A 22,458-nucleotide genomic window follows, 5' to 3' on the forward strand; every position below is an offset into this window, starting at 1 on the left:
AATTAAAAAATTGTGCAACATTTTTATTAGTTTTAGAATGATAAGTGTATAGCAAAATTCATGAGTTGTGTTTGTGTTATTGAAATAGGCTGTGAGCCCAAAATAAACAAATACAACATTGGACTTTGCCATCTCCAAATTGTCTGTGAGCGGTTGTTTGTCTATATGTGACCTGTTTGATTGCTCCTGGCCACCCTCGAACCCGAACTGGAGACCCCCCTTTGGCTCTCTCTGTGTGGCCGCACATATCGCTCATACCCAAAATCACCACTGAACACAAAGGGATGAAAACACCAGGTACCGTACCTGCCACCATTTGAAGGTTTCGTCCGATAGGGCGCTGTTATCCCTGGTCAAGAGCGGGTGGACCGATTGGTTGAAACGCTCCGTGAACCAAAGGTGGTCATCAGCCTCGGTCATGCACTGCCGACAGGCGCACGGGCCCTTGGGGGCGGCGACCAAGCGGAAGGCGTACTTAAAGAAGAAGCTGGACGGCTCCCGCAAGGTGTAGCTGAAGAGGAAGGTGGTGAACGTCACGATGCACAACAACACAGCCAACGTCTTCAACTTCCTGAGTTTGGGGCGCGTCATGCTGTCACGGCTGGGAGTCAGTTGGCTGGGAACCTTGAGTGCGCCGAGGATAAAAATAGCATGGGGATCATTTTTTAAGCAGTTCGGCGCTCAGCTTCTCGATTTTTCACATCTCGAACGTCCTTTATCAAATCCGAGAATGGGCGGCTCTCTGCTTGATATGGTCGGGCTAATGAGGTTCATGCAGCTCGTTCCGCTCCCACATCCGCTCAATAAGGTCAACGGCTGGCGGGTTACCTGCTCGTTTAATCATCTACCTAAAATGCAAACAAAAGGACATTCAGTTTAGGCTACACGGAAACACACACACACAAGGATGAGTATGAGAAGATTCTACCACACTGCAAAAACTGAAATCCCAGATATAATCTCTTGAATTTAACCTAAATTTGCTTATTTTGCTCTGACAAGTTATTTTGACTTAACTCATTCACTGCCATTGACGGCTAGAGACGTACAAAATTCATTCGAACCATTTCTATTAGTTTACATTTTTTTTGTTAACAAGAGTATGAAAAACTAGATTTTTTAAATTGTAGTATTTATTGTATTTCTAAATTTTCTTTTTTTTTCAAAATTTTGCAGGTAAATTTAAGAAAAATGTTCTTGTTCTATTGGCAGATAATTTGGCTTATTTGGATTATTTTACTTTCTTTTTTTCATAACTGTCCTTTTTGCAGTGAACTGCTTTTGTTTGTAATTTTTTTCTTATGTAGGATTACTAAAAAACTACCACATGTTAATCAGTTGGGTCTTTTTTCTCTCATCCCACTCACCATTGTGATCAACACAACAACAAAGTACCTCATTTTGCATTTGGTGGTGTCACTTGACAAAAGGCTGAAAAATAGGTTGCATGGCTTTTATTGGGTCCGTATTTTCTTCCGATGCCAGCTCCCACAGCGCCCGGGCTTTTCATTTCGCCCTCTGCACTTAAACAGGATCTTCCACCAGGACGTAAGGGCTTTCATAAATGCTATATATCTACATTGAGTTGACATATTTCCAGTAAAGTTATGGCGCAATCAACGTAGCACGAGGAGGTTGTAATACAAGGCAAAGTGATCCCTAGAAATACTCCAAGTGCCCTTTTTCCTCTTAACAAGCCGCCCCCCCCCCCCTCGTAGCGAAGATTTGTAGCAAAGCCAGGAAGCCTCCTGGTCTTTCTTGATTAGAAATTGATCAGGTCATTTAAATGGGAACCCCTGGAGGGAAGCAAAGACGAGTGGCTTCAGAGGCCACCGGGGGCCACAGCGGGCCCGTCGCTTTCCCAATCAGAGCGGGAGGCGGGCAGGCGCTTATTATCAGCGGGAAGGACACAAGTCGACCGATTACAAAGTTAGGGAAGGGGGGGTCTGAATATTTTTGTCATATTCTTGTAAAATAATGACATTTTCACGTAATGTGACAATGTAGTAAAAGTGTTTTTTTTTTTTTAATCATGTTTGTGGTATGTGTCAAAATTAAAAATGTTTACAATAACAGATTTATTTTTTTTGGTCTTTTTTAAAATGATCTTTTCTTAAAATTTCAACATGATTGATGAACAACCACTTTGACTTTATGCCCATAAAAGCAAAATTCAAAAGAAAAGAAATACACGCATACATATATATATATATATATGTAAACGATTGTACATACACAACATAATAAAATATTTATATTTTTAGCTATGACATTATTGTTCTAACAGTATTCAATAAAAAAAAAACTAACACAAAAAAACAATAAGATTCTTTCCGAAAAGGGTGTAATAAGAAGTAAAATGACTTATCTAGTCCCACCCCTTATTCCTAATCAAAAACGTATCACTTAAATTCACCCTGAAACCCTGTTCAGGTTTTTTTATTTTATTTTTTATTTTTATTTTTATTTTTTCTTTAAGTTCTGTTCAGGTTATTAATAACAATTCTAATATATTCTTATTAATGAAACAATACGTAAAGTTAAGTTTTTATTATCTGCTGTATCATTAAAATGGAAGCATTATATGTCCATGAGAAAGAATTGCTAATTTTACGAGAATGAAGTCGTAACACTGCAAGTGTAAAACTACTCACAAATATGAGTATTAAGCTTTTTTAGGTGATTTATGTTTTTGCCTCATTTCAATGAACATTGGCTCCTTCTGTACTGTGCAGCTTGGCCACCTGGGGGCAGTATAATGCAGAAGCGGATATACATGGAGGCGGACGGTCACAGCTCTTGAGTAAACTGCAGTATTGTTAGTCATCCTTCACAGACTGTAAAATAAATATATCTATGAATCCATCCAGCCATCCTTTCTTTCTTTTTTTTTAACACATGCTTTTCAGACGCTTATTATCAGCAGCAAGGACGTAAGCCGTCGCACAAGAAGGCACCGCTTGCTGCTCTAAGTCACAGTGGACTACAGATTTGCATACGAGCCGAGTTTGGGTTATTGTCTACTGGGGGAAGCTTTGACAACCCGGGGACACTCGAATGAACAGCGCTGCTCTTTCAAATAAACGAGGCTTGTTGTTTGACGGGAATCACTTTGAAGCTCGAGTATTTGCCGACAAGCTGGCGACGTTTTTAGACATCACTTCTGGGTCGCCTGACCTTGTCTTGACTAAAGGATGGCAGACTTACGCTGATCAAAGTTTGCCAAGCTGAGACGGCAAAGGCTGCACTGAAAGCTGAGCAGAAAGGGAGGGGGACCCTAATCTTCCATTTTGAAAAGTCATTACCTTTGCGGGATGTCGCTACAAGAAAGTATTTTCGGTTTCTGTTGGTGTAACTTTATGTGTGGAAAAAGTCAAACGATTTTAAGAGGATTAAGATGAAATATTACCAGAATACAATTGTAGATTTATGAGAATTTTTTTTGAAATCAACAAAAATAAAGTTCTAAAATTGTTAAAATATGTTGTGAATTCATGAGAATAAATTTGCAATTTTGCAAAGAATAATAGTTGGAATATTATATTTAAATACAAATGTTAAAAAATTACAAAGCCCAAAAAAATCCTTTATATGTTCTATAAACTCATTTAAACTTGGGATTCTGATTACTATTGTGTTTATGGAATATTAAATTAAAAATAAAAATTCCACCCGTTTTAATCTATTTCATGAGTCGGCCATTTTGTCTTTTACTGCCATTTGCCTTCAAATTGAAAATGACATCACAGTGTCTACTTGTGAACGTCACAGGTGAGCCATGGGAAATGATAAAAAAAAATATATATATTTTTTTAAATACTTGTGTGATTCTAACCCAGCGGCTACGATTCAAGATGTAGGACAGACGTCAGCGTTTTTTCGTTTGCTCGATATTTTTGCCCTATTTTCACTTCCTATAAGAGGAATGCTTTTTGGGACCTGCAGGACATTTTCTGTGCGTGTTTACTGGTTGTGACGTTGGCTGTCGTGTCTGGATGCGACGACAGATTAGATACGCCGGCCCAAAAAGGAAAGCTAATGTCTTGCGGGATGTCGACGTCTCGTTTTTTGGCAGGTCGGAGCTGAAGGCCTGACAAGGCATGTATACCATCAGCGAAAACAAGGGAGCTCGGAACAAAACAAAAGGAACAAAGACTATTGTGGATAAATAAATCAGACGCATGAATACAGCGGAGCACTTGTAAAGACGCCAGGGAATGCAAGTGGCGGTTAGACTGAGACGAGAACTAAAATACTGAGAGTAAATAATAAAAATTTAAAAAATGCAATACGGCAAAAATTACAATTAAAAATAGGGCTAAACTGTTCAAAAAGGCCTAAAAAGTGAAGCAATCTTTCAAATCAGCTTTTTTGGGTGTGTGGGACTTGGCCACCAGGGGGCAGTATAATAGTCATGAAGATACAATCTAAGAATATTATCAGATTGTAAACTGCAGTCAAGTTTATGTAGCCCTTAATCACAAAAGAGTCCCTTTCTTCACAGAGGATAAAGAAAATACACATGCACGTGCTATATTGTCTGTCTACATGTGTTGCTTCATTTTTTTGTTCAAAAATCCATTGCTTAAAGACTATAACAAGCGTTTTGTATATATATTTTTTTTTTAGCAGTAAGCTAAATACACAAGGTTTAGTGTTTTGAAAAAAATACAATTATAAGGTCACTCTATAGCACATATACAATTCACTCCCACTATAAAGTTTCACTGAAAAATTTGTGAATGGTGAATCATGATTTGGAAGGGGTTCACTCTACTGCCACATTTATGAACAAAATGCCAGAAAAGATGTGCTGGCTTAATTACAGCGTTAAATTTTCAAAAGTCATCCGGGTCTGGAGGGGAGGAATAAAACTATATTTCCCAGTCCAAAACTAATACTGTAACTAAGAGAATGTGAAATGAAAAGATTTTTTTTTTTTTACATTTGATGGCATCACATCTGCAAATCCGCAGAGGCTTTAAGTTTGCCGCTTTACTTGGGAGAGTTTTATTCTCACATATTGGCTTTCAGGCAGCGTTTTATCTTCATATAAAAAAAAAGACTGCGGCGGCTGTTTCTTGCTCGAGTGCATAAAGAGGCTTTCAGAGTGCATTGAAGTCTGTTCACATGATTAAAGGAAGTGGAGAAGTTCAGCGCTGAAAGCTCGCCGATATGAAGGTAGATCTGTTGTCGGATTAAAAACAAACACAAGATAAGCAGCCGGGCTTTTTTTATGTGAGAGGCGAATTAAGCCCAACTGTGAGAAAAATCAAAGTTCAACTTTATTTGAGACGCTGATAGGTTCAGCTGATGTTTAATTCCCGCGCGTAAACCTCACGAGGCATCGGGTTTGTTAAGAAAAAAAGTCTACGGGCTAAAATCAAACCGGAGTGGTTATTTTGCTCCTGACATTTTGAAGGCGAAAGCATTCAAGCCCAGCAAAAAAATGAAATTTTTTTTGGTACTGGTATTGATTTGGACCACCTTGTTACACTCTGTGCAGAAAAGCACACACTGTATCATTTATTATTAAATCAGTAAAAAAAAAAAAAAAAATCCGTGTAACTTTTTGCTGCATTGCTTTTGCAGACTATAAAGTTCAACTTTTTCCCCCCAATAATTTATTTTTAGACATATTTTATTATTTAGTCAGTTTTTTTTAATTTCTAAAAATATTTTGGGAAAATCACAATGACAAAAACTCAAAATTTTCGATTAGTATCTCAGATAAAAGACCAAAAAATGATCACAAAATGGCCAGCACAAACTAAAATGGCAGCTTTCCTGTGTATTTTTTTTTGGATATGTTTTTATTGGAACAGCAACAATGCTTCCTACGCACACTGGCGTGTTCTAAGCTTTAATGCTTATGTCCTTCACACACTCATCCGTGCAGCAGCCCGGAGCGCCAGCATTTCCCCGGAGAGTTACCTCCTTCGCCCGGTGTCCCTGAATGGAAGCCCGAAAGCAGTTCAGCTCGAGATGAGCCGTCACGCCGTCAATTGTTCCCCCAGCTCCACTTTGCCATTTTGGAACACTCACACAGCGTTTTTGCTCTTGGCTTCAAGCCGTTACAAATTTTGTTGATCCCGACTTGAGTGCAGCACGGTCCAGGCTAACCGGCCACCATTTTTTTTTACAACAAATGATCGCTGCTTTATCTCTATTACTAAGAATAGTCATCTGTCCATTTACTGTACTTCTTACAACACTTGTCCATCTATTCACGTTTCCTTTCACAGACACACAACATTGAATCGGAAAATCGGTTTTGATTTAAACGATTGAGTGCATCGTGTTAAATATTAGATAGCTCTTAATATAAAAAGAAAAATGCACTGAGCTCAGCTCTCACCAAATGTCTTACAAATTCAATTATACCATCTAGTGGCAGAAAAAATGACCTCAACACAAATCAATATCATACAATTTTTTTTTTTTACAGTATATATATCTTTTTTAATTTTTATCTCAATTATATTAATTATGAAATTACTGTATCAATGACTAAAAGATGTAGCCATATTTCTATTAGTTTAACATGTTTTCCCCACTTTTATGTTAACAAGAGTATGAAAACTTAGGGGAAAAATATTGTACATTTAGATCAAATATAAAATATGTGATGAATCGTGAGTTAACTATTGCAGTCATGCGATTAATTACAATTAAAATGACATTATTACATTATTACAATAAAATATATATATGTGTGTGTGCAATATATACATACATGATTGATTTTTGTTTTTAAGAATTGATAGCAAGGTGAAAAGAATGTAGGGCAGCCAAGATTATCGATGTGTGTTGCCAATGTGAAGTGGGACATCTGTCTCTGTATTTAACCAAACGTAGCTTTCTAATCCATTTGCATGGTTTTTTTCCCCCAGTGTTTTTAGCAGCATTTGTTATTAGGCTTCCTGCACTTCCGCTGATAGGAGGATGAAGCAGGGGCGAGAATGTAAAGCAGCCTTGTTATTAATGTGCTTTGTCAAGGAAGTTCTCCATCTCCAAGCCAGGCTGTCCCATTAATCATTAGCACTCAGGGAACAACACGGAAATGATCACATTAATTTGCATTTTTTTTTTGTCATCGTTCGCCTTTTCTGCCACAATTTTTTTCACATTCAGTGACGTCACACGGGAGAGAAGAACTTATATTCCACACTACGTCAATTTGTGAGGGAGATTAAAGCACAAGGCGGCTCGTCGTTAAAAACATTTCCACGACACATGTGGCAGCCGACCAGCTTACAATGGTGGAAATAGACTCGGAGGATTTGGCTGACAATTTGGCAGACTGCTTGAAAGGAAACAGTGGCCAAGCACGTCTTGTCCTACAACTGCATCTCGTTGTTTAATTCCCGACAAGCTTTAATTAGGCCGGATCGCGCTTCACTCCGCATAACGCCAAATGGTTGCCTTCTCTCCTTTTGGCAACGCTCTCGCCGTGTGTTTTTTGATTTACCTCAAAATGAAATGCTGCTCCCTCTGGAGGACCGCCACAGCATGACTTGTTTGCTCAAACTGCAACCAACCAGTGAAGTGATTACGGCACCATCGCGGTGTGATACTATTATTTTGTAGAAACAATTTATTTTTAATGATCTCATTAACTTCTTACTTGTTGGAATGTTAGCAACAAATCCCATCAATTGGTTCAAAATCCTTCCTCAAATTGAAGGTGCGCCTCAATTATTGCTGCATTATTCACAGAAGACAAAACATAAACAAGCAAATAAGACGTTCTGATAACAAACATTGACATTGTAATATGGAGGCAACATTTCTGACCATCCGACTTTACTTTCACACGCATGGCTAGTGGAGCAACTAACGATTATTTAAACAATTGATTAATTTATTGACGATCAATCGGATTACTTCAAACATTTTTAATTTCCACTCATTTATTGAAAAATATTACATACTCTAAAATTGGCAGTGCAGAAAATGCACAAACATTAATTAATCGCTTAATCGTTGCAGCTCTAGTTACGGCCATTCGTTTGTTTGCACGTCCAGGCAAAAAAGTGAATCTTGAATAGATGTCTGATCTTCTATTCACTTGTGACACATTCATACATGAGTATTCAAACCGTACAATAAGTTGTAATGTTTTTAACTTCACTTCATCAACTGTACAAGAAAAAAAGTAGGTTAATCACTTCACCTGATTTTGAAAGCCAATGAAATGTCAAGGAATGCTATCATGGGGCTCATTATGTCATTTGCCGTACTTCCAAAATCAAACAACAAGGAGACTTTGGAACTTCCAAAGCATGCAAAGAAAGTCAGGGGACTTTTTCTGGCCGAGGCATACCATGTCAGTTACAGTGTGTGTGTGTGTGTGGGATTAAGACGGGAAGTATTAAATCACCTGAACGTCCTCAGGAAGAAGCGTTAGCTCTACCTGGTCTAATCTACACGGCCATAGTGTTATCTGACCACTGCAGGTTGTTCATGCTGAGAACTCCCACTCGACAGCGCCGGGACACCTTATGGAGAAACCGTAGCGGGAACTTTTTCCATCAATATTCTCAACCCGAGCCTCGTGCCAAACTCCTCATCTTTAAAGGAAAATGTCGTCCGGCGCGTAGCGGCATTTCATTTGCACATTTACATGCACTCAAACAATCAATGTTAATTAAATGAAAGGACAAGCTCTGAGTGCCCATATTATCTTTAAGATTTCATTAAATGATTGACTTGATTAGAGTAAATGTGCAATTATGATCACGATTAGATTCCTCGTGCAGCAACAACATAATTTTGCTTTCAAGTCTGCTAGCTTAATGCTAACACATAATTGGCAACACAATAGATGGCTAATGAATAGCATCGGTGTCACGGCGGTATAACCCTTTAAGAAAGGGATATTTAAACACAAAGACAGATGACAAAGCAATCTGGGCAGATATTCTTTATCCCCTGCGAAGAACGTGTAATATTTCTGTGACTTACTGAGGAGCGGCTGCATGAAGAGTATACTTTTCAATCTAAGATGGCAAACCGCTACCCGGTTTGGCTGGTGGTTTGGCTCGTTACCACTCCTCAACTACGTGCAATTTAAAGGGGAAGATCATTAGACCCATATTAACTCCTCCTCATAACACTACCAGTCATTAGACTCTCTTCTTTCATCAGGAAAAAAAAAAAGTATATTTGTATCTGTTTCTGTTTTGCAGCAATTAGCATTAGAATATAGCTAAGTGTCATTGATATTTACATTTCTGGTGAAAGCGTTGACAAAAGGAGCTTAATGCAACATGGCCCTGGTTGATCTCTTATACTCTGCTGCCACCCGCTGGCCGTTTTTTGTAATAACTACCATTGCTTCAAGCCACCTCTTCATGTCAGCTGTGTCAAAGCCTTATGTATGCTCTTGCATTAAAAAAAAAAAAACTTGAAAATACATTTTGGGGAGTGAAGGACAAAGTATAAAAAAAAATTGTATACACGTTTTTTGGGTTTGAATGAGTTTAAAAAACGACATAACTCGACCTTGGCATTGAATGTTTTGATTCAAATGACTTCATAAGTAGTTCTTGGCATTTAATGAGTTTGAAACATTATTAAACATTATTTTATTTACTTACATACCGACATGGGGTCTGGGAGCCACAAAGAAGAAAAAAAAGATTTACTGGTATTTTTAATATTACAAGACCACCGTAGTCTCCAAATTTAAAATGATATTTCAAAAACCAAATGAAGTCATTCAAAATGAAACATTTATTTCCACAGTCAGAGAGCCACAACAGATGATGGAAAGATCCGCAGTAAGTTATCAGTGCCAACATCATAACGGCAAGCCAACCTCCATCAAACCGGCAGCGCTATATTAAATCGCCGCGCTCAGGAACAAGTACGAAAAGCTGCTGATTTGAATTTGCTGAGAGTGACGTTAAAGGTCGGCCCACGGGAGATGAGTGGCCGGCGGAGAGAAAGCAAAAACTCAATCACGGCGCTATTATCCTTTAAGCTGATTACCAGCCTTGTGTCAAAGTGCCGAGTCTAATCTGACAAGGAGACTGTATGCGTGTGCGTGCCACAAAGATATACAGGTGGGGAGTCCAATCCGCACCGGGCCGCAAGAGTGGAAGAACTTTTTCTCATCCCTTGTGGCAAGCTGCTTTTGATTAAGCGAAGGTGAGGGCTCTGTCTGTTTCACTGCACCCCGCCCGCCACTTCGTCTTTGATAGCGACACGCGCGGCGCAAGCCTCGCTGGCAAAACGAAGCGTTTGATCAGCCCAAATGGAAGCGACACGCTCTTGAAGGGGCCCTTCGTCGCAGGCTTGTGCCAAATGAGAGGAAGCCAGTCCTGCTGCGAGGCCCTCGCGGGAGGCGGAATCAAAAGGGACGGGAGGGCCACCTCCCCCCCCCTGCACCTGCTCAGCGTCCGAAAAACTGAACGTCAAAGAACCAGCGAAATGGACCGAACCAGTTTGGCTTCAATCCAGAAGCGTCAGATTGCAACGGAGATGCAACCGATACAACTTTTTTCCATTACATCTCACAGTTGTGATGGAAATGTGGTACCGTAATCACATTTTGTTCACAAGTTTTTTTTCATTAAGAACTTGTCAATATTGGCATTTTAATTTTAAAATGAGGGGTGTAAATTAGGGGTGTAATTCTTAATCAATTAATCAATTAATCGCACGACTTCAATAGTTAACTCATGATTAATCGCACATTTTATATCTGTTCTAAATATCATATATTTTTTTTTTAACTAATAGAAATATGGCTGCATCTTTTAGTCACAAACGAATGATTTCATTGCACCAACTAAAAAAGGGATTTTTTTTTTTTAACCAAGCAAACAAAAAAAGGTTTATTATAAGTAAAGTTCAAGGTTGAATCTAAGTACCTTGTCATGAAACATCTATCATCCTCTCTTGACACATCAATAGTTCATTAATATGACACGTGAGCAAGAAAACTATTGATTGTGAAGAAGCCGATCGAAAGGGGCTGATGGAGTTGAGGTCAGGGGTCAGATTTGGCAGTCATCTATCATGTCACAATTTCCATGTCATCTTGTCCTTTTCACTGCTTATCCAAAACGTATTGATCTTTTAACAAACAGTTCCAAGGGGGCGGAGCTAGTTGTCAGCAGGATTCAAGTCAGAGACAATCCTCTTCATTTGGATTTTCAGTATCAGAGCCTCGTGTTCATGTAAGCGCCTACGCCGAGGATGCCGGAGTCGTCCCACTTCCGAGGATGTGAACACCTCATTTGCATATTCACAAGGTTTGCGGGGCTGTGTGGTCGCAGCGGCAGGGCCGACGCCACTTTACCCTAAAAATAACCGCCATCTGGTTAATTATGCAAAAAAAAAAAAAAAACGCGCTGCAAAAGAAAAAAAAAACGCGCTGCAAAAAAAAGTGATGAGGAAAGAAGCATCTCGGGGTCGACGCTCTGTGAAAATGGAAATTGGCAGGATTTTATTATTTCTTTTATCTTTTTTCATTTTATGCAAACTTGGCGCATTAAGTAAAAAAAAAAAAGGTGTATGAGGGGCTGCCAGGTACATACATCAAGATGATCTCTTACACACAATTGAAACCCTCTCCTATATACTATATTGATCCACTGTAACACTCTCTCACACACAGCTGAAATGCTCTCACCTTTTTACACACCCTTTTCCCCCTGCTCTTGAACATATCCATATGAAAATGGCGCTAGAAAGGTAAAACGTTTTTTTTTTTAAATCCAGTGTGATTAATCGTTTTTTTCCATTTTAGCGCTGAAAGCGATAATAAGCTGGAAATGAGAGAGCGCCTGCGGACGCGTGATACGCACGCCGGCTGTAGCCAAAGCCTGGTGTACTTGCGCTGCTGATTACAGAATTAGCAAAGGACAGCAATTATTCACAATCGTCGCAGGGAACGAGCGGCATATGTGTGCGCCGTTATGGATTCCATTTACGGTACATGCTGAGGGGGGGAATCTCCTCGAGAGCAAACATTGTTCAGTTGAGCAAACTTTCATTCTCGTAATAGATATTGAACAAAATCGAAGCAAGTATTGCTAGTTGTAACTTGACGCGGTCAGCTAGGTGACAATAGCAATTATCGATGGGCGAGTACCGATACTAGACCCTTATTTTACGCTTATCGGGTACTCGTGGATCTTTGTGCAGTTTGGCACTTTTTTTTTTTTTTACTCACGACTGCCACCTCTGGCCCAAAAGCGTAACTGCAGCATGTGTGTCAGGCTGCGAGTATGTGCATGATCTTAAAGCGACAGCCACAGCTGACAAACAAAGTCATGACTTCGAATGAGGTAAGAAAAAACCCCGCCCCTCCCCAAAGAAACTGTGGAGTGTGAGGGTCTGCACACTCTGCTATAAAGGGAAGATAAAAGCTGATAGGTGCAGTCAGAGTAAAACAGTCAGGGCTTTTCGTACTCATCTGGGCATTGGTGGAGCATGCATGATATCGAAAAAAGCTTTAACATTACCTTTTTAAACTGCACAATGCATCTTTAAGAAAAAACAATTACATATACATACTATACTGCGATGATGCAAGATATTGTGTTGTTGTTGTGTTAAATGTAATTGAATATATCAAACCTACTGGAGGTATCGGTACTGGTATCGGAGCTGAAAAAAGTGGTACCGAGCATCCCTAACAGAAAATGTCATATTGAGTACGTTAACACTTTTTTTCATTTTTCATTACACAGCAAATAGCAGTTTAGCAAATAGTACACAACTCTCCAAACAATTTTAGTTCAAGTTAACCAGAAAACAAAGAGTGTTACAAGTGATGTAATTAAAACAGCCAAATAATAATCAAAATAAAATAATATTCAAAACAGCGTTTTGAATTCATGCCTGTTAGCATAAAGCTCACATAATATGAAAAAAAGACATACATGGGCTAACGAATAGCATTACTGTTGCGGTGTTATAACTTGAACACAAATATAGCAATAGTCGCCCAGACCCGACAAAAGAAAGCTGCACCTTTCAGAGTGGCCTTTTATTGTGGGCAGTCTAAGGCACACCTGTGCACTAATCAGCATCTTAATATGGCACACCTGTGAGGTGGTTTGGATTATCTCGGCAAAGGAGAAGTGCTCACTATCACAGATTAAGTCAAGTGTTGCATTTAAATTTTTGTCAAACATACTTGTATGTGACGTAACCTGCTGCCCCCTTGTGGCTAAGAAGCGCATAACAGAAGGAGCAGCACATTATCCACTGATATGAAGCAAAAATTCCACAATCGCGAAAAATACGACCTCCATTTTCACAACCCGTCTCAGGTGAGACCAACTGGCATATTTACATTTCTGCTACTTATTAAGATGATGAAATGATTCAATTTCCACTCAAAGAGGAGTCCATGCCATCATCAAAACAGGCTGGTTCCCCCAAAATATGCTAATGAGCTTGCAATTCAACTCCGATCGCGGCGACGCCTTAGAGGAACTAACGATTTTGTCAGTAATTACAGCAGCAATATGCCCATTTATTAAGATTAGCCCGTGTTAACGCCGTCAAGCGTTATTCCTCGTCGCCTTAGTGTATGTTTTCATTCACTTTCTCTCACGGCTGCGCAACTCCAGCAGGCTCTGCCCCGAGGCGGCAACACGCCATTGCTTGCGAAGCATCATGAACAGGGAACAAAAAAAGCAAGACACATTTGGAAATTAGTGTAAACTTGCTGGTGGAGCGAAACACAATAAGCCTTTTTTTTTTTTTTTTTTTTTTGGACTGCGTGCTGTAATACCACAAAAGGCTGTTGTCAGGGTTACGGCGCACATTTTGATGGGCCCCCGTTGTGGATTTATACTCACTGAGCACATCGTTACGTACACCTGAACAATTTAATCACATCGTATTTCCTCAATACTGTAGTGGTGTATATCTTCTTCGGGCATTTATTTGAGAGGAGGTCTTTAGCCGCACAATTCATTTTTGTATTAATACCCACTAAGATTTGAAAGTAGCACTACTAACACATCGGCTTAAAACGAGATGAATGTTACTTTTGCCATGGTCTGAGGAGGTCTGTATCATTTTGACTGGCCCTAAACAACTTTGAGGAGGATGGTCGGAAACACTGCCACACAAAAAAACTACAAATGTGCTGACTGCTTTATGGCATACGTCACTTCCCCCTTTCCTCATTGGTTACAATTGTCAGAAGTCAATTTGACTGGCGTGAGCTCAAAAACGACGCAGCGCGCTTGTCCTCATGGGAAATGTAGTCATAAACTGAAAGTTGCTTAGTGTTGCTTTAAAGGGGAAATAACGCCCCCTCACACATTTTTTTTAATTTTTAAAAAAAATTTTTTTAGACAATAATATGTTCTATGCAGCCCCACTAGTCTAAAGATGGCATTCTGGTTGATATTGTTTTAGTGGAATATGAAATAAGCAGCAATATTCAGCCGTTTTTTAACCATCTCAGGGGGCGGCCATTTTGCGGTCAACTGATAATGACATCGTCTGTTTTCTGAAGCTGAGCTGTGATTGGTCCTTGTTGATGTCATCTTCAGTCGACAGAAAGTGGCAAAATGGCCGTTCCCTAAGACGGATAAAAATGGCTGTATTTTTCTTCATAACTCATATTCCACAAATGTACAAGTAATATTACTTAGAATGTCACGTTTAGACTCGTGAGGTCACATAGAACATATTGTCAAGAGATGTTTAAGGTTGACTTCCACTTTAATAGTTTTACCTCCCAACAAGAACTTCACCATACTGTATTAACAGCCTGGCTCGTTATTTTGTGGCTGTTTTCCCACAATGGCCTCCAATTTTCTGTTTTTACTTTGTCCAGTTTGGCAAACTTAGGGCACACTTTGATGCGCGTCGACCCCCACCCCACCCTTTTTATTTTTTTTTACCTTTTATTTTGTTGTTGCTGGGAGCGCCTGGCCACGACTAAAAGGCTTGGCCAGGTGCTTTGCAGCTTCGCCTGCCAATTATCACGGCGACCAGACGGAGGCTGCCTACAGTGGAGCTGCGAGGCCTGACCATTAGTTTCGTCCTCACAATACAGCACATAGGAAGTCTGTCAAGCTGTCTTGAAGAGTGACAACTTATGTATTGTAGAAGGAAGCCAGGGGGGGAAGTCAAAACTTTAGCGTGCAACTCGCTTGCCGCATTTAAAGCAAATGTGAGCAGCTTGCTTTCATTGGCCGCAATTGATTTTTATCTGTGACCACGTCCACAGCAGCGCTCTCTCAGACCCACCAGCCTGTGCGCATCTGTGAGATTACCAGCACCGGGTCTAACCAGCCTCGTTGCAGGATTTACGCTGTTCATGAAATTGGAGCACTTTGTGTTTACGTAACGAGACGAAACTTTTAGGCACATGCAGTAATTCGCCATCTGTGTGTTTGTCTCATTGCCAAACATTTTTTAGAAGGAATGTATCTATTTGTCTGACACACACACACACACATATATATATATATATATATATATATATATATATATATATATATATATATTAAGTGTCGGGACGGGACGGTGATCGGAAAATATCCATCTATCTACCTACCTACCTCTCTCTCTCTCTCTTTCTCTCTCTCTCTCTCTCTCTCTCTCTCTCTCTCTCTCTCTCTCTCTATATATATATATATATATATATATATATATATATATATATATATATATATATATATATATATATATATATATATATATACGTGACGGTGACGGGAGTGTATGTATATATATATATATATATATATATATATATACTCCCGTCCCAACACTTCCCCCCCCCCCCCACACTTAAAACACTGAATATGTAAGAAAAAAACGTAAGAAGGAAGTGGTTTGTATGGTCGCTATATTGTGTATCTTCAACATATCCCTCATGATAAATGGGATTTCACTGTAATTTGCATGTCGCTAAAAATGGCAATAATCAACATTTCAATTACACCTCCAAATAAAACGATCCAGTGCAGTTGTAGCCACCGCAAAGTACAAACACAAAACTAAGCATCCAAAACTGCAGCCAAGGTGATATATGACTCCATCTCAGCCATCGCAGTCTGCTTTAAACATTCATCTGAAGGCACCTGCCAATGCGCATTAACCATCAACGCAAAGCAAAATTGCAGGAGGCTCCTAAGTGCACTTCTATCTGCAGGGCGGCTGTTTAGCGCGCCACCTTTAAATCATCGTCTGGGAACCGTTTACGAGGAATCCGGGGCGAAGAGCGCGCATGTTATCCAAATAGTACATTGTGGTGTGTATTCACTGCATGCGTCCTCTCTAGCATATAAATTCATGCATAAAAAAAAAAAAAAAAAAAAAAAAAAAAAAGAAGAATGTTGCTGAGGTGTCATCTGGATAACAGCCAGAACAGTTAAGTGGAAACAGAGGACGAATCAGCAAAGCCTGGGAGAATACAGTCGAGGAAAAATACAACAGAGCTGTGAAGGCAATCTATTTGGCGCAGATCCCTGGTGGCCTGAAAGCGACGCCGGCCAAACTTTGACACGCAACAACCTGGGAACGTATCTGTACCTTTTTTGCGCTCTGGAAAAGCTACAAACAGTCACTTTGGAGTCCAATAATTAGCCCCAAGGGAACCAAAATGAATCCCTCCTTCATTTCTATTTCCGACACACAAAAATAAAAAAAACTTTTTCCCTTACTAAAGAAAAAATAATCTCTGTCCAAATGAGCATTCATAGTCTGTCAAGTGTGTGCCAAAGCAACAGGTGGCACCCTAACTGCCGACTATAACAAGCATTCTGGTCAGCCCGATGCATTTGCCGCTCCTTGGAAGGCCTCCACCAAGGCAGAACTGTAAATAAATGGGAGTTTTTGCTCATCTGCTATCAAGATACTTTTGTAATTCATCAACAGTATTGTAATATGGTGATTCTGAAACATCTAACAAAAAAGTACCACCTAATAGTACCGTCATCATGATCGATAATAAAATACAGTTATAGTAGGTCCAAATGAATCAAAAATGAGACTGGGGGTCTATTCATTACAAAAAAAACACCTTTTAACAAATTCATTACCATGGACGTCATTTTTCAAATGGGTAGGCGTGGAAGAGGGTCTGGCGTTTCTAATCTGTAAATATCAATCTTTTAAGCAACTGTGATAGTGAGCAGAACCGAATGCGGCAGTGGAGTGTTTTGGATTTGGGATCAATGGTACCAAACCAACCAAAATATTGAACAAGGTTAGGTACCTCACACTCAAAATAGTGCATCTATGGATGGTACTTCGTTTATATATAAATTATATATATATATATATATAACCCGTATATGGCGAATGCCATGTAAAACGTATTGTGCCTCTTGGTACATCTTTGAAAAAAATTTTTTTTTAAGAGCTTCGATAACATTGCAATTGAGTTGAGCAAATATCTGTAGGAAAGGTTCAGATTCACAGAATAGCGTACATTTTCAAAAAAAAAAAGCACGTTGTCTGGCAACGCGGCCTTGGACAACTCACGCAAGATCACCACTTGGGGGAGTGCAAACACTCCCAGCCCTTACACTCTCGGTACTTGACCTTGCTCGGAAAGCCTTTGCTTTAAAAAAAAAAAAAAAAGTCCAGTATCTGCTTGAATTGCTGAGATTCTTTTGTTGGAAGGTTAATACCAGAGGGGGAAAGAATTTGAAATGATAGTCCCGCCCACGTGGTAGTGATGCGAATAAAATGCTGGATCATGGGAGAAACTTTCCCAAACTTTGATGATGGCGGAGGAAAGCTGCACTTTCATCCGACTTTTCTACATCTCATTACCCTTATAAGCTAGCACTGCCCCCCCCCCCCATCCCCCCCCCCTTCCCCAAACACACACACCTTAAATGATTGCTAATCAGCTGCATGTCTGAGTGACAAGATTCCAAATAGCTCATTTTTGGCAGCTTCAACTTATAATTGCTTCCCTTGTTCATAATTGCAACCGGGCACCCCCCCCCCCCCCCCTTTACCCCACGCGTATCACCCCCTCCTCATGAAAGACAGCATTGCAGTCTCCCAAGGTCACTGTAGCTAATGTATTCCGAGCTTGCTTATTATTTATAACAGTGAGGTAGATTTGGAGGAGGGTGGCGTTGGTGGTGGGAGGTTGGGTGAGGTGGTGTGTGTGTGTGTGTGGGGTGGGGTGGGGGGGTGGGGTACTTTTGGGAAATGGAGCAGCGTTCTATGGACACCTTCATTAGTGAAATGAGGTGACATCTGCTACACAATACAGGCATGGGATGTCAACACTCAACCTGGACTTTGCAATGCTAATAGACAAGAAAGTCACGATTTGCACATATATATATATATATATATATATATTGTGAGGAATAAGCGGTTATGAAAATGGATGGATATATGTATATATATATATTTATATTAAAATAGATACAAGAGTAGGCGTCATAGTGAATGGATGGCCAATTGGCCAGTAGTTTTCTTTGTGCAATATAGAGTATTCAATAAAAATAAAATACATTAATATAAAATAAAATATTAAGATAAAAAAAAAGTTAAAACAATAAAACAAAAATACATAATAAATGCAGTGATGTTTTTTTTTTACTCACTAAATTTGCAGATTTATGTTTTTGTTAGACATTAACCATATATTGTATATGCAAAAATAGAGCCACAGTACTAAATAAAAAAATAAATTAAAAAAAGCATGTAGGTATCTCAAACTTTGTTCTTTTGTGACTAAAGTAGTCATATGTAGAGCATGCAACAGTTGCTCGAACACCCATGTTCTTTTTTTTTTTTTTTTGGGCTGCTGGAGCAATACATGAGCCAACAGCCTTAAAAAGACAAAAATCTAAAGCCCAGATGTTCTCCATAAAGACGACTTGTCCAACATGTGAATGACTTTGAAGCATGTGCATTCCCAATCAGAGCGCATGTTGTGCCTATGTCGGTTGAAATCAAAAAGTATGCATGCAAGAGTCGCGCGAATGATGAAAAGTTGCAAGCTTTGCCACTTTTTAAATTTTTTTTTTTTTTTTTTTACATACCCTCACGTCAAGACACCATGAGATTATACGCGTAAAATTAGACTGTACGCGCTTGAGCGGAAAAGATAACGCTGTTCTTGGACATGTACTCACTTTTAAATGGAGCCCCGGAGGCTTCTGGCATGTGCGGTCCCGTTATTCCGGCGCGGCAGCTCGCGGATCCGAACCGAGCAGAAGCATTTCTGAGAGGAAGATTGCAGCTCGGAGTTGGAGGAGAAAAAGCACGCCGCGCAACTGGGCTCCCTCCTCCTCCTCCCTTTCCTTCCTTCCCTCCTTGCTCGCTCGCTCGCTGCGCACAAAGAGCAGGTTGGTTCCTCTTGACACCAACAATATGTCCACGCGTTCTGGAGGAGGAAGAGGAGGAGATGAGGAGGATGCATGGGTCGCCTTTCGGCAATGAGAGGCGTGAGGCTCACACGCCCCTCAGCATCCTCACGCATGCACGGAGTGAATCTCTCAAGAAAAAAAGCCAGTTAATGCAACCACAGGGCAAATCAAAAGGAATTATGACAGCAATATTATACAACAAAAACTCTTTTAACTCATTCACTGCCATTGACGGTTCGACGTCCAATATTCATTTGAACTATTTCTATTATTATATCTGTTTTCAAATGTACAATATATATTTTTTCTAGGTTTTCATACTCTTGTCAACAAAAGTGGAACTTTTTTTTTTAAACTAATAGAAATAGTTCAAATGACTTTTTGACGGCAACAGCCCATCAATGGCAGTGAATGAGTTAAGTCCTGAATCTCGAGACAAACCAAACTAAAGCTCAATAAAGAAGATACGGAGCTCGAGTCTCGACCCCGAGCTCCTTTGCAAGCGGAACAAGGTCACTTTCTTTGCGTTAATAGAAATTGTCTGTATAGCTTTTTGTGTCATCCTGCTAGCTCACTTTTTCATTACACTGGACTGAGCTCGGGTCGGCTCAGGGTTTTCACCTCGCTACTGCAGAAAACACGCAGCGTTGAACGCATCAGTCGGAACAAGTAGCTAAAAATTTTATTTGGGGGGAAAAACCGGCCATTGCAATAGTTTCACAATAGAAGACATTTATTGACTTTGACAAGAATTGGAGCAGGTCAAATTGTTAGGAACAGCCTATTTGCCACACCTTTAAAGGTAAAAATGGTCAACGTAACTTAAAAATTTGCTTTCTGTCAAGACACGGCATCTGTTGCCCTCCGATTGGCTGACAACCAAAGTCAGATAGGATAGGATCCAGCTCACAGGTCACCCCATGAGGACAAGAGCATTGCAGAAATGATTTCTGGAGAAATTGTGCTTGAATGCTGGATTTAAAAATATGGAATGATGTGGAATTACATGGAATGACACAAAATCATGTGGAAAGCGAGGGAATGATATTGAAAGATTTGGAATGATATTGGAATTGAAATTTGCATTATGTTGATGAAAATGTGGAAATGATATTGAATGACGTTGAAAGATAATATAAAGATGATGGATTGTATTGAATGTGATAGAATGATGTGACATTGGTGGGAAATGTGTAATATATTGGTGAAAAGTATGTAATGATAGTGAATATGGAATGGCGTAGAATGATATTGAATGACATTGACAGATATGGAATGATGTGGAATGGTATAGAATAAAATGGAATGATATTGGTGAAAAAAACCCCCAGTATGTTATTAACTCATTCACTGCCATTGACGGATATAAACATAAAAAATTCAGTTGAACTATTTCTATTAGTTTAAACATTTTCTTCCACTTTTGTTAACAAGAGTATGAAAACCTAGAATTTATTTATTTATTGTACATTTAAAACAGATATAAAATGTGTGATTAAGTCATGCGATTAATTACAATTAAAAATTCTTATCGCCTGACGGGATGATTATTACAAATTAGGGGCATTAGGTGATTAAAATGTTTAATCGTAATTAATCGCATGATTTCAACTCACGATGAATCACAAATTTTATATCTGTTCTAAATGTACAATAAACAACAATTCTAGGTTTTCATACTCTTGTTAACAAAAGTGAAAAAAAAAGTTCAACTAATAGAAATAGTTCAAATTTATTTTTGACATCTATAATCGTCAATGGCAGTGAATGAGTAAAAAATGGGGAATTTTTTTGTATGTGGTAATTTTTGTAATGTTGAAAATCATTCCAAAGGTGAATTGAATGAGCAGAAATTGCGGAATTTTTTATACGGATGATGTGAATATGTTGGGTTGAACGTGTCATTGGAAACTAATACTGATTTTTATTATTATTTTTTATCTTTGGAATGAGAAAAATAATAGCCTACATAGCGTGAATGTTTGCAATGCATTAAAGTTGAAATAGTGAAAATTGGTTAACAAATGTAGAAGTAGAAACAAGTCAAAAGAGTGTGGATAGTAAAAAAATAATAGTTACATAAACGGTGCAGAATAAAATATAACGGCTCACGGTAAATCATTATGGTGTAGTGCTCCACGGTGAAAATAAAGAAGACAAAGAGAAACCCTCTTTATCAGCAGACGAAGGAGGCAGGGAATGTTTGTCACGGCAAACAAACAAACGCAGTCAATCCCAATTCCCACAACGTTTTTAAAGCGGTGAAGTCGCATTACAAAAAATAGAGAGTGCCTCTTTGCTCGAGACGACTGCAGATCGTATCTTATTTCAATACAACTTTGATTTGTCAGCAACATGCCTCTGAGCAAGCACTTGTTTACACAAAAGATAAGCCCCCCCCCCCCCCCCCGCGCACGTTACTGGCGCTTGGCAACATTTGCATTCAATCTTCCGCTCAACAGATGGGCGAGCGCCGCTCGTGATGGCGACTTGACAGGCCAGCCGAGCGTACGACTGCGCGCTTGCGTGTGCGTGTGCGCGCGCATCTGCTCGGAATGGTTTCAGTTGATTAGACGGCCGCCATCAGGTATTGTGACAACCATTTTAAGGCTTCAGCAAGGACCAGCGGACCAAATGATGAGTGATGCGGGAAGCTCCACTTGGACTTGTGGCCATTTATGTCTGTCAGGTTTTTCCCGTCAAAATACACTTCTCACAAAAAGTTTGGCATATTTGACTTTTGGGTGAAATATCAGGATGAACCTAAAATTCGGTGTAACCTTTACCGGTGAACTTCATTTGACCTTCTCTGAACTTTTCAACGCATACATCAGACTGTTCAATATTTCAGTACTTTTTGCGCATCTCGCTACTCTCAAACAAGAAACTGAATGGCAAAATTTACAACAGGAAGTCCACTGTTGTAAATGTGTTTTGGGTTGGGTCATGGTGTCATTGAGCTGTTATGGTCCTGTATTTGTCCCTTGTGGTGATTGTTCACAGTTGCTATGCAGTCGCTAGGTCCTGTCCTGTATTTGTCCCCTGTGATGATGTTGTTAGTTGCTATGCAGTATAGTCCTGTCCTGTATTCGTCCCTTGTGATGGTTGTTGTCAGTTGCTATGC

General features: G+C 39.5%; 1 protein-coding gene across 2 annotated transcripts in view; it reads right to left on the minus strand.

The window, feature by feature from the left end:
- LOC147157625 (CMP-N-acetylneuraminate-beta-galactosamide-alpha-2,3-sialyltransferase 1-like) overlaps positions 1 to 19,331 on the minus strand; it is a 33,069-nt gene extending 13,738 nt beyond the window's left edge. The window contains exons 1-2 of one of the 2 annotated variants that reach the window (XM_086062078.1): positions 19,101 to 19,331; positions 307 to 848 (exon numbers count right to left, since the gene is read on the minus strand). In XM_086062078.1, coding sequence (XP_085918204.1) covers positions 307 to 591 — 285 coding nt within the window. In that variant the 5' untranslated portion in view covers positions 592 to 848; positions 19,101 to 19,331. The remainder of the gene's footprint in view (positions 1 to 306; positions 849 to 19,100) is intronic. The other variant, XM_086062079.1, reaches the window with a different exon arrangement.
- Positions 19,332 to 22,458: the final 3,127 nt, after the last annotated feature.

Source organism: Leptonotus elevatus, chromosome 19 (genome assembly GCF_054856555.1).
Source record: "Leptonotus elevatus isolate MCC_2025b chromosome 19, RoL_Lele_1.0, whole genome shotgun sequence".
Lineage (NCBI taxonomy): Eukaryota > Metazoa > Chordata > Actinopteri > Syngnathiformes > Syngnathidae > Leptonotus > Leptonotus elevatus.